The sequence below is a fragment of the Pogona vitticeps genome, chromosome 13 (genome assembly GCF_051106095.1).
Source record: "Pogona vitticeps strain Pit_001003342236 chromosome 13, PviZW2.1, whole genome shotgun sequence".
Lineage (NCBI taxonomy): Eukaryota > Metazoa > Chordata > Lepidosauria > Squamata > Agamidae > Pogona > Pogona vitticeps.
The window spans coordinates 4,519,495-4,532,375 of NC_135795.1; the positions used below are offsets into that span (position 1 = coordinate 4,519,495).

Sequence of the window (12,881 nt, forward strand, 5' to 3'; positions counted from 1 at the left end):
GCCGCCTCACATTTTCTGCTGCCTGAGGCTGTCACAACGCTTTGTCTCATAGTAGGGTCAGTCTTGTCTTTAGAGCACAAAACAGACCCGTTTTCCATCTCCCCCTTTCTATCAATTATGTGGTGGAGAGGCAAGGAGTCCAATGAGAAGCGGGGGGGGGGGATTCTGAACCCAGGGCTAATTATGGTGAGTTGGGCCATCACCCTTCTGCACCATCATCCTTCTGCACCCATGGATGTGGGGTCTACAAAAAAAAGGGGGGGTTAATCTGGTTCTAAAAAGAAAGGCAGGGAATTCCAAACCCACCTGGAAGGGCAAGCCTCGGAGTTGAAAGATTACCCCAAAATTCTTTCTTGGTGGAGAGAAAGAGGCACTCTGTGTCTGATCAGAGACTATGCTGTTTTTAGCTTTTAAATATTGTCTTTTAAGGATGTAAACTATCTCGGGCTCTTTTTAAGGAGAAAGGCGGGGTAAATATATATAGAGAGAGAGAGCTAGTCCGTTAATAGTAAATAAAACTTGAAAAAAAAGATGATGGAGACTAGGAAACAACTGGGCCAAATTAGGTGTCTGCTCCAGATTGAGAGCGTGCCCAGAACGATGTGCAAGAGAGAAGGGGGTCATGAGATAAAACCCGCTTTTCTCCTTCCCTCCCGCGGACTCACTTCTCTTTTGGTCGTCCGACACGTGAGGAGGCTGGTGACCTCACAAGTGCTGCCATGGCAACCGATTATGAAGTCACCAGCAGAGCAGATGCCTGTAGAACAAAAAAAAAGGGGGGGAAAGAAAGAGAAAAAGGGAAAAAAAGGGAAGGGCTGAAGGGAGAGAACATAACATTTTTTGACTCTCAAGGCGCGTGTGTTTCTGGAGTTCATTTCTGCTCCATCCTGACCTCTCTCTCCTTTCCCTCCAACCTCTCTGTCTCCCTACAGGATGCTCCCCTCCCGGACGAACCGTCTGGGGCCTCTCGCTTGGTGACGAGCCCACCTTTCCGCCGGAGAACATTGTTCTGCAGAGAGGAGGTGTCGGACTAAAAGCCTGGAGCGGAGGGCGTGATCATGCTGGTGAAAGAGTACCGCATCTGTATGCCCCTCACCACCGAAGAGGTAAAAGGGGATGTGACGGGTAGCCGGGACCGGCATCGATTGTGGGCTGCCGGGGGGGGGGGGGAGGAAGAGGAGACTCACACTCAGTTCGGGGGCTTTGGGGGGAACTTGCCCCTCGACTTGAGACTTGGAACCTAGTTTTCCAAGTTTGTGTTTTCAAGTCCCTATGCGCAGAGGCAGGGAAAGGAAGTCCGCCTGCCGTTTTTCTGCCGACCGGAGAACAACACCTCCTGTTTGTTGGCCAGCAAAAGAGCCGGGTTCAAGTTGCATTTGGGAACTGGAGAGGCAGGAAAAAATGGGTGGAAGAGCAGAGAATCCCCAGGATCTCCCAGAATCCCCCCCGCCGGCACCCAACATGGCTGATGCTTGGGGAAGGAAGTTAAAAGGAAGATCCAGAAGGCCTCTCTCATCTTCGTCTAGATCACTGGTCCCCAACCTTGGGCCTCCAGATGTTCTTGGACTACAACTCCCAGAAGCCTTCAGCACCACCTCTGCTGGCCAGGATTTCTGGGAGTTGAAGTCCACGAACATCTGGAGGCCCAAGGTTGGGGACCCCTGGTCTAGATCACTGATTCCCAGCCTTCATTCCCCAGATGTTCTTGGACTACAACTCCCAAAAATCCTGGCCAGCACAGCTAGTGGGGAAGGCTTCTGGGAGTTGCTGTTCAAGAACATCTGGGTTACTGACGGTCGGGAACTCGGGAACCAGTGATCAGAAGTCACGTCACCTTTGACCCTGGAATTTTCTGTCTGGGGCCGCCTCAGTTTCCCCATCGTTGGCTTGACTTGGGCAGAAACTTTGGGAAATGTGGGTTCTGGTCCCCATGGAGCCCTCAAATTCACTGGATGATATGGGACCCCAATTTTCTTTCTTTCTCTCTTTCTCTCTATGGCCTACCTTAGAGGTTTGTAGAGAAGATAAAGGTGGGCAGAGGAGAGGGGCCCCACAGATGTTTGCAGGCTGGAAAGGTGTGAGGCGTCGTTGTGGTGTTGTGTTAATGGCACCCTACTGGGGGGGGGTGGATTTGCTGGCTGAAACATCTCGGGCTTTTTCTAAGGAGGTTTTCAGCTTTTCCAACCACTCCTGGCTGGAGTTATAGGCTGGAAGCAGTAAATGTTCTTCTGCCTGTACGAGGCTGGATAATGTGTTTATTCCCCCCCAGTTTGAGCACAGCGCTTGTGGGGCGAGTGCTGTTTCCTCCCAGGCTGTGCTAAAAGCCCCCCCATGGGTCAAAAGCAGGAGGAAAGCCTGCTTCTTCGCTTGATGCCCGGAGGCTCCGTGGAAGCGATGCCAAATTAGAGGGGTGACACCATCAACCTTTCCCCCTTAATTGGATTTTAAGTGGCTGCCAAGAGAAGGGTCGGATCTTATCGGGATGACTGTCAGGTAGGGGCAATAGGGTTAACTCTGCGTCAGCGGGTACAACTGAAAGGGACAGTCTGGAGGCTAAATCCAACTGCGGATCTCGACAAGAGTAAACCTGTTGAATCAGTGGGACTTATGTAATTATTGACTTACCCAGATCTGATTGATTCATTGGAATATGCCTACTCTAGTCGGGATGAATCGTTAGGTTTTGCCTTTCCTCTGTCGCTCCTCGGACAGCTGAGATGGCGTCAGGCATAAATCAGACAACTTAAAGGAACAGAAGCTGCCTTATACTGAATCAATCAATAGGTGTGCCATACCTGTTTTGTCAACACTGGCTGACAGCAGCTGTCTAAGGCTTTGTAGGAGAGTTTCCCCAGCCCTGCTTGGAAACAGCGAGGACACTCAAACCTGAGACGTGTCCACAGGATGCGAAGCCTTCTTCCCCTTGTCCGTCGACTACCTTGAGGACTAGAGCCATACATTTGGTGTTAATTCTGGTTTTATTTCGGACTCCCAAGGCCCATGGTCCTTCATTGTGGACTAAGCTGGTTGGTGCTGATGGGAGTTGTATCTCAAAAACACCGGCCTGCATAAAAGAATCCTGGAAGCTCCGGGCTGTACGAGAGAGTAGCTGTCAGTTAAAAATAAGTGGATCCAGATGTTCTTGGACTTCAACTCCCAGAAATCCCAGCCAGCAGAGGTGGTGGTGAAGGCTTCTGGGAGTTGTAGTCCAAGAACATCTGGAGGCCCAAGGTTGGGGACCATTGCTGTAGGACATAGAGGGTAACCTAACTCAGAGAAGTTACTTTTTTTTGGACCACACATCATGGTATTCTACAACCCGTGTGGCCAGCAAGTGCTTTATGGGTCGAGATCCTGCCACTCCCAAACTCTGGCCTTCCAGAGGTGGATGAGACTACAACTCCCAGAATCCTTCACGGTTGACTGCCCTGGCGGGAGCGGGTGGGAATGGCTGTCCAGGCAACATCTGGAAGGAAGCAGGTTCCCCATCCTGGATCTCAAAGCGAGTTGGCGGGAGCCAACCCTCTTCCAGGGATGGAGAAGATGCGGCCTTCTAAGGAGTCGCAGCTGGAAGGGTGGGATTAAAAGATCATAAATAAGATTTAGGCAGCCACTGTCGGCAGCCTGGGTGCTTTGAAGCCTGCAAGCCGACCACAGAGCAGTCGAGGGTCAGCTTTGTGGACGGCCGCCCCTCTTCCGAGGCGCGTGGCTTCCTGCCTCCTCACGTGAAAGGCCTCAGTTGCCGTGGCAGCGTGCGTCATGGAAAATTCCCCCTCATAAACAGGTCGGTGGAGAAGCGGAAACTAAAGGTATGTGTCGGTGTGTGCGGGGAGAGCCGGCCGCCCCGTGGGCTGGGGAGCTGGCATTTGAAGCTCTCCTCGCACACAAACACACACACACACCACGGTTTTCATTTCGTTTCGGGTTAAAGGTTCGGGCCGCGGAGGGGAAAAGAGCTGGTTGGATAGCTCTGTGAGTTAGGGAGCTGGATGTGCAGCCGAAGGTTGGGAGTTCGATTCCCCGATGAGAGCCGGCCTCTTGGACAAGCTGCACAGTTCCAAGAAGCATCCAGAAGAAGGGAATGGGCGAAACCACTTCTCTCAGTCTTCTCTCCCTGGAAGAGGAGCCAGGCGTTGGGAGTTCGATTCCCCCCACTGGACCCCCTAGGAGAAGAGCCAGCCTGGGTGGCCTTGGGCAAGCTGCACAGTCCCAGGAATGCCCCCCCCCCCGAAAAAGCCTGGAAAACATAAGTCAGGATTTACTTGACAGCACACGATTATTATTTATTATACGAACGGCTGGTCTGTAATCATTTTCCTGCTTCTGTGTGCATTAGTGCATGAATGCATTAACCGACAACCTCAATTTAATTTCCTGGAACGTGTAATTAAAAGACCCCTCTTCATTGGATCAGTTACAGTTCTGGGCCTGTTTCCAACGCTGAACACCTCTTTTAGGGAGCTACTTTCTTCCATTATCTTACCTAAGATGTGCTACAGTAGAACAACACAGTGGTGCCTCGCTTGACGACGTTAACTCTTTCCAGCGAAATCGCTGTAGAGCAAAAATGTTGTCAAATAAAATACTATTAAAAAACCCATTGAAATGCATTGAAAACCATTCACTGTTCCAATGGGCTGAATACCTGCTCGTCCAGTGAAGATCCTCCATACGGCGGCCACTTTCAGTGCCTGTTAAGTGAAAAATGAGTCCTAAAAACAGTGTGGGGCCATTTTCTTCAGCTGGTGGCCATTTTGAAACCCGATGATCAGCTGTTTGCTGATCATTGAAGCAGGGAATCGATCATCACACAGCGAAAAAAACCCATTTAAAACATCGATCGCAAAAGCGATTGCAAAAACATCAACGTAAAGCGGATTTGTCATAGAGCAGGGTAATCGTCCAGCGGGGCACGACTGTACTTGGGTGAGGCTTAAGGGAATGACTCCAAAGTTTGTCCCTTTGATTGTTGCAACCTGATGTCATTCCCAGGATCCGGGTAGACGATTGTTGCCTCTTCAGCTCTGTACCACAGTTTAGGGAAGTTATGTTGAGACTACAACTCCCAGTATCCCCCAACAGGCATGGCCGAGTTTCCCAGGCTCTGATCTACACCCCCTTTTTAAGGCTGGTACTCGGCTTCTGGGAGGTGAAGGTTTTATAATTTATGTTTCACGGGAGAGCTGGAAAAATCTGAGATATTTCCCTCACCGTGCTGTCTGTGGCTAATGGGAGCTGTAGTCCAAAACTTCTGATAGGCAAGATTCCCTACGCCTAAGCAGCCACTCTACCATACCAATTCTAGCTGTGGTTAGGAGGTCGCTCGCCCCGAGAAGGCAAAGCTCCGTGTAAAAGACAAGGATGCGAGGAAAGATGGAAGGCAGCAGGGAAAGAGGAAGACTGGATGTGAGATGGACAGACTCCATAACAGAAACCATGATCTCGGGTTTTCAGGAGCCGAGCAAGACTGTTAAGGACCAGATACTTTGGAGGTCAAAAAGAGTGACTCAGGCAAGGCATTTTTGTTTCCCGTCCTGTCCTGACAGCTTTCCATTCAAGCATGTTAAGGGTGGCTGCTCTGCTACCTGTCCCTTCCCTGCCCTGGAGGGACTGGCACCGTCTCCACTCCGGAGATCATTATCCAGATTCCTGTGGCATTCCCTGAAATTGTTAAAAAAAGGGGGGGGGAGGGATTAAAAGGCAGAGCCGTACGTTTCGTGCCCGGAAGTGAGTCTCGGAGGAGAAAGAAGAGGAGGAGCAGAGCAAAGAACGTTAAAGTCTTAATTGCAAAGGCGTTCTTTAACTCTGCTCTTTATGGACAGAGAGGATTAGAGTAAAATGCCTCTGAACCTCTCTGCTGGCCTTTGCTCGTTTTCCAACACGGTTTGTCTCAGTCATGAGGGCCGGAAACTTACTGATTTGGCTTGCTTGAACATCGATTTTTCCAGGGGTTGTAAAGGGAAACTGCTTCTTATAGAGAGGGAAGCGTAGCACTTTTTATAAGCCTCTTCCAAATGATCGCCGTAGGTTTGAGGAGGTGCTGTAGTTCAGGACTACAGCACCCATTATTCCTTGCTGTGAGCCCTACTGTCTGTGGCCAATGGGAATGGGCGTCCAGGGGGACACCGGAAGGGCCGTAGTTTCTCCCTCTTTGCTTTACCGTTTGGCAAACGCTGGCTGGGGGATGATGGGAGCTGTAGTCCTGCAGGTCTGGAGGGCACCTTGGGAGGGCTCAAGAAAGTCCATTCTGACCTGGTTGAAAATAAATGGGCTTTCTCAAGGTGAGGTCCTGTTGTCAATGATGAGCTTTGTGGGTCCGACCCAGTTTTAGTGAACAGAGTAAGGCCGTAAACGCCAGTGGGTGTGACAATCTGTGGGTCACCTCTTGAGGAAGCTGAAGGCCAGCGACCCTGATTTCGCAGGGGTAGGAGATGCGCTTTAACTTTTAGCCTGCGCCCGGCGGACTGAATTTGCCTCCAGATTTCCTGGAGCTGTTCCCCGAGTGCTGAACCTCGGTTCGGACTGAGACCAGGAGCGGATTCCCCATGCCCCGTGACCTTAGAATCACCAACTTCCCCTGGCTGAGGAAAATCTATGGACCGACGTGCCGCATCAATCCAGAGTTTGAGAAAACAAGGATGTTTTCCATGTTGGGTGTCTGGGAGGAGAAAGAGGAAGGAGAATCGAAGCTTGGAAAAGTGATTAAAAACACACACGCACACATCCTGAAACCCACAAAGCCTGCAGCCAATGTGACCCGTTTGTGGGACTTACACTGCACAACGTGACTTTTGCAAACTCTGTGGGCAGAGGTGGTGGTTGTGTTGAAGCCTCCGCGTGGCCGTTGGCTGAAGCGGACGCGAATGCCCAGTGGCCGAGCTGGTCCATTAGAGAAAGGATCCTAATAAAGGTTTTGCGTGGTCGTGCTTACGTGTCGCTTCCTTTACGTCCGAGAAACACAGAAAAGCTGGACTCCTCGTTCTCCCCTGAGTGTCTTTTTGGAAGCAATTCGTTTGCGCCTTCCTCGTCCGTATAATTAGCACTGTTTCCATACAATTTGCATGGAGGTGGCAGGTTGATTCCTCACCTGGCCAGCTTCATTACACACCTTGTGAAGAGGAAAGGTTTTTCGGGCGAACATGCTTGGAACATTGGCAGTCACTGGAAAATTAGCGTTTCGGCAGAACAATAAAATAATGAAGGCTCTCTGATTGATTGTCAAGTCATTTTCTTCCCCTCCTGGCACTCCCACGTTATTTATTGAGAAGAAAGACACTTTTTTTTTTTTGTTTCCAGCAGGTTCTGTGAAGGAGGGAGGCACGATAACTTCAGATTCTTCGCCTTGGTAATTGGAAGCTAAAATGATTTAAATTTCTCTCTTTAAAAAAAAAAACAGCAATGTTGAAGGAAGTTACTTTTATGACTTTTCTAAAAACAACTTCCAGAATTCCACAGTTCTAGGGAAGGAGAGCGAAAGACTTTCCATTTCCAAGTTCTGGTTTATAGCCTTTTTTTTGCAGGCTATCTGTTTGGTATCTAGCAAAACTGTTGTAAAATAAAATGGCACACATAAGAACGAGGCACTCTAATTGTTGAGGGGTTTTGAATTTCTGATAAAATTCTCCTGTTGCTACACAGTAGAAGTGTCGAGATTCACAGAGGGAGAATAGCTACGAGTTCCCGGGAGTCCACCCTTTTCTCCTTAACTGGCACTTACAGTCTCGGTAACTCTTTCTGTCTCGGAGACCTCTACAGACCATCTTGAGTTTACAAGAGATAAACTGTCCTTTGTGAGGGGGCAAAACGTTTTGGAGACGGCTCGTACATTGGGTCGCCGTAAGTCAGTGGCAACTTGACAGCACAGTCACAGCAACGCAACAGCAACTGAGGTTGGGCATCTGTATTCAGAAAGTACCCACATCCTCACGAACATGATATTATTTCACTGTTTCCGTTTATTCATCTCTGGAATTCATTTTAGACCCTCTCTTTCTCTGTCAATGAGATCCACTTCTTTTTTAGTTTCTCTGTTGTAGATTCCCGGAAGACACACAAGTACGCAGATTCGTATCAAAATCGCCGGTTCTTGGAAAAGGAGATGAATGGGTTTGACGACAAGAGAGCGGGCCATCGGAGAGAGAGAGAAAGTTGTTTTTTTCTAGGACGAATGCCCAAAATCCCATCTCAGGGAAGCGCGGTCTAACGATCACAGCCTCAGAGGGTTTGGAGAGCCCTCCAGACGGCTTTTGTGAATCAGCGCCTCTCTGCCTTGACACGCCAGCCTAAAAGTAGCTCAGTTCAACACAGCTGCTGTATTTTTGTCTGGGCTGAGCAAACAGCCCCAGCTAGGCATATTAAGAATTTGCCGGAACCTGATTGATTTCCGGGAGCTGATGATGTTTACCTTGTGGAAACAATCCCCTTTGCTATAAGTGTGCTCGAGCACTCCACAGAACAGCCACCTCTCCTCGTCCTCCACGTCAGCGGAGAAGGTCCTTAAATTTGAGTCAGTACGGTGAACGGCATTATCTTATTTCTTGCACGATCTGGTGGCCCAAGAGCTTCGCTTTAAGGGGCAAAGGAAGGAAGGGGCCCTGTTTGTGGAACGCGGCATGCCTCCAGAACCATCGTGGCGCCGAGGCTCAAGCTTGGGGCGAGGAAGGAGAAGATGGAGAACGGAAAGACCCTGCTCCGCCACAACGCTCCTTTGAGTGGTCCTGGCTTGGTTTCTCCCTGCCTCTGGTCTACCTTGCAAGGTTACTGGAAAAATGAAAAAAGGAGAGCAGAGAGAAAACTGGACATTCTGGGTGGAAGGAAGGGTTGTGAATAGAATCCCTACTCCGAGACTTTTCATTGAATCCTAGAATAACGGAGTTGGAAGGGACCCCTGAGGCCATCAAGTCCAACCCCTGTTCAAGGCAGGAATCCAAATCAAAGCCGATCTGGCAGAGGGTGGTCCAGTTTTCTCTTGAAGGTCTCCAAGCGTTGGAGTGCTCACCACCTCCCAAGGTCATACTGCGCTAAGAGTTACGACGTTTTTCCTGATATTCGGCCTGAATATTTGGCTTCCCGTCGCTTGAGCCCATGATGATGTGTCCGGCATACTTCGCTGATCGAGAGCAGATCTTGCCCCTCCTCTGTAGGACAACCTTTCAAGTATTTGAAAAGTGCAATCATCTCTCCTTTCCGTCTTCTTTTCTCAAGGCTAAACATGCCCAGTTCTTTCTGTCTCCCCTCCTAGGGCTTGGTTTCCAGTCCCCTGATCATCATCCTTGCCCTCCTCTGAAGTTGCTCCAGTTTCTTGGCATTCTTCTTAAAGTGCGGTGTCCAAATTTGGACACAGTACTGGATTCAGAGACTTTTGGGGACTGCAACTCCCCCTTGCCATGCTGTCTAAGGGATTTTGGGAGATGTAGCCCAGAACTAATACTTCTAAGCTACATTCAGAAAGAAAAGTGAATTCAGTACATTGCAGATCGTGCCTTGATTCGTGTTGCGGTTGTGTCTTCTCTGAAATGGGAAGCACTGTAAAATTCTTTGACTTTTTAAAGCAAGCTGCTAGACCTCATGTTTGTATATACATGTTTTAATACCTATAAGCCAGAAGTCCTATCAGAATGTAAAGGGAGCTTTGATTGAGTTGTGTGGGCTTAGGTCAGCATGTATACATGTCCGTGTGTATTTATATTCCACAAATACACACCCTAACCATGTGTGTTTTGCAAACACTGCTGCCTCTTAGTCCTGGAGGGTTTTTCCATGCTCCCTGCCCCTTGGCCGGCCAAAACCAGAAAACCGTGTCACATAAGCAAATATATGCACAAATCTTTAAATGTGGCTCTGTTCCAGTATGTGTCCGCGGATCCTTCCTGGGCCAGGTGCAAAACACCATCTTTGCAACCTTGCTTCGTTTGCATACCTGGAATGTTCATCAACATTTCTCTTCTCTTGCAAAAGCGTTCTCATTTTGCACACATGCAAATTATAAGACGACAAAATCTTTTACGCCCCAGGAAGGAAAAATAAGAGAGAAACCACACATCTGTTCTAAATGAGCCCAAGGTTAACACAGAAAGCCGTTTTTTTAAAAAAACCCAAGAAACAAGCTAATAGAAAGCATATTTTTAAGGGCGGTTGTGTAATATGAATGATTGCCTCTTCTGAAAGTAAAGACAGACGCCTGGGGAGCGTCAGGGTTAGCCAGCCCCGGGAGAACAGCATTTGATGGCTGAGGTTTTTTCTTTTCCATAGTTACTCAAGCTCTCACATGCAAACATTGGGCGGCTATGGCTGGATGGCTTTCTGTTTTCCAGAGGCTGCAGAAGGACTGAATGTCCTGCCCTCCCCAAAGCAGTAATTCAAACCTTCGAGAGACAGGGTCGAAATTGGGAGCAAATGTTGGCGACGTTCCTTTTCTGGACTTCAGACACACCTTGGCGAGAAAATGCTGCTTGGAACAGCAACCAAATGTGTTGTTCTCCTCCAGAAGGGCCGTCTTGTTGGCCACACACAGGCTGGGAGGTCCTGCCGTCTGCAGGACTAACTTTTCCAAGCTCTGCCTGTGCCTCAGTGAAGATGATTCTTGAGGGCAAAGTCCCAGCAGAACTGGCCAAGATATGGCAATAGCCAGCTGGGCTGATGGATGGCTCAATGGTCGAAGTCTCTGGTTGCAGTTCGATTCCCCCACGGGGCCTCTTTGACATGGGCTGGACTGGATGATCTATAGGATCCCTTCCAGCTCTGTAGCTCTAAGATGGGGTAGTGATGATATCCGGAGTCACTCATCCTTGACCTTCCAGAGAGATGCTTCTCCCTGTATCCTTGTCCGAAACTCAGCTCTCATCTCCTTGCAGTTTCAGGTGACCTTTTGAGCCAAAGGGATATTTCCAGATGTTCTTGGACTACAACTCCCAGAAGCCTTCGCACCACCTCTGCTGGCCAGGATTCCTGGGAGCTGAAGTCCAGGAACATCTGGAGGCCCAAGGTTGGGGACCACTGCTGTAGAGGATCTGTATCCATCATAGCCCTGCTTAGTGCTTGATTATTCAAGGCAATGGCTTCCATTAGAGACTCAATCCATCTCATGTCTGCTCTTCCTCTTTTCCTGCTGTCTTCCAGTTTTCCCCAGCTTTCTTGTCCTTTCCAGTGAGTCTCGGTTTCTTATGACACACCCAACCGCGACAGCCTCGGTCAAGTCACTTTCACCTTTACAGAAAGTTCAGGCTTGATTTGATCTAGTACTCACTTGTCTTTCTGGAAATACCACCCGACACTCTCGCTCGCCACCGCATTTCAAATGAATTAGTAATGAGCAACAGACGGGGTTACAGGAGGCCCCGGCATGCCGGAGGCTGTGTTATTGGCTTTGTAGAAAAGATGGCTCTTAAGGGAGGTCCTGCTGGATAGCTATGGGGTTGTGGACCCAGCGGCTGGGGGTTCGATTCCCCCACGGTGCCTCTTGGACAGGCGCTGGACTTCATCCTCCATAGGGTCCCTTCCAGCTCTGTAGCTCTCAGAGGATGATGCTGAAATGGCAGCAGAGAAGTGTCTAGGGTGATCTCATAAGGTGCCAAGTTCAAAATGTCTGGGATATTTTTCCCCCTGCTGTGGCTTTCACTAGCCTGCGAGGAAAACTCGAAGTGACTTCAAGGTGGTTTCTATTTGTTTGATTTTCGAGGATTCTCTGATCATCATAACCTTTCTGGACAGGTAAATCTCCCTTTTTTGGGGGTGGGGATCCTGGGCAAATGGAGCATGAAGCCCCCCCCACTGGTGCGTTGAGGAGGAATCAGTAAAATGGTAAATTCCTCAGCATGAGCACCTTTTCACTGTACGCGTTTGGATGCAGTGTGAGCGTTTCAGAGCACAAGGACTGCCAGATGACAGAGTGGGTGGTTGTTATCTACTTAGCATCGTGTCTTCCTGCATGTTTTGTTCTTGTGGTGAAACTCCAGATTTTTCCCTCCCCACACACTTCACGTCGAGGGGTGCAGGGAAGCTGAATTTTCAAAAATAGATCGGAACATTTGTCTACTTTGGAATAAACCCTCTTCTTCCTCCCTCCCCCCCTTTTCCTTCTTTTCTTCTTCCCTTTTTCTTTGAGGACAAATAAATGGTAGAACATTTTGCAAACATACCATTTACAGGTCTCCTCTTGCTTGGGAAAAGTAGACTACTGGACAATAATAATTGGGATCGGTAAATCCCAGACGAGCGCAACTCTATCCTACAAGCCCCATTGAGTTCAATAGGATTCCCTTCCAAGCAGAGGTAGACCGTGTGATGCTCGAAGCACTCCCAGTACATTCTCTCTGTCTCTCCTCCAACAACCCTGTAATGTAGGCCAAATGTAGCATGAACGAGTGGGAACTGCCACAAAATGTTGCAGTGCAGAAATCCTTCCTCGGCCTTCGAGCCATCCATCCATCCATCCATCCATCCATCCATCCATCCATCCATCCATCCATCCATCCTGTGGTTCGTTTCCCTCCCTCGGAGTTGGCTTTCCACCCACTCCATCTGATAGCATCTCACGAGGACTTTGACGAGCGCTCTATCGCCGGGTTTCGTAGTTTCTCCCCAGCCTGCCTCTCGCAACCTCCAGAAGACATTCTGTACTCCTGCGAATCTCGGGCCTTCCCTGGGCCACCGTATACCCTCCTCTTACGTACGAATAGGGCCATGGTGGCTGCCTGCAGGCGGACGGCGAGGAAATGAATTTATCGTTAGTGCACTGTTTGGTAGGAAAAGTCACGCAGATCGGGAGATTGGGAACACGGGGTTCCTAAAAAGGACCTTTTCCAAATTTGGCAATGTACGAGGAATTCAGGAGAACATAGGCTGGGATCTCCTGATTGGTTTTGGGGCGGGGTGAGTGGCTT

The 12,881-nt window shown here is 49.3% G+C and overlaps 1 protein-coding gene across 1 annotated transcript in view; it reads left to right on the plus strand.

The window, feature by feature from the left end:
• LOC110087134 (cytoplasmic phosphatidylinositol transfer protein 1) overlaps window positions 1–12,881 on the plus strand; it is a 45,516-nt gene that overhangs the window by 5,456 nt on the left and 27,179 nt on the right. Inside the window, exon 2 of the mRNA XM_078381488.1 lies at window positions 933–1,106. Within this exon, the coding sequence (XP_078237614.1) occupies window positions 1,059–1,106 (48 nt within the window). The 5' untranslated portion in view covers window positions 933–1,058. The remainder of the gene's footprint in view (window positions 1–932; window positions 1,107–12,881) is intronic.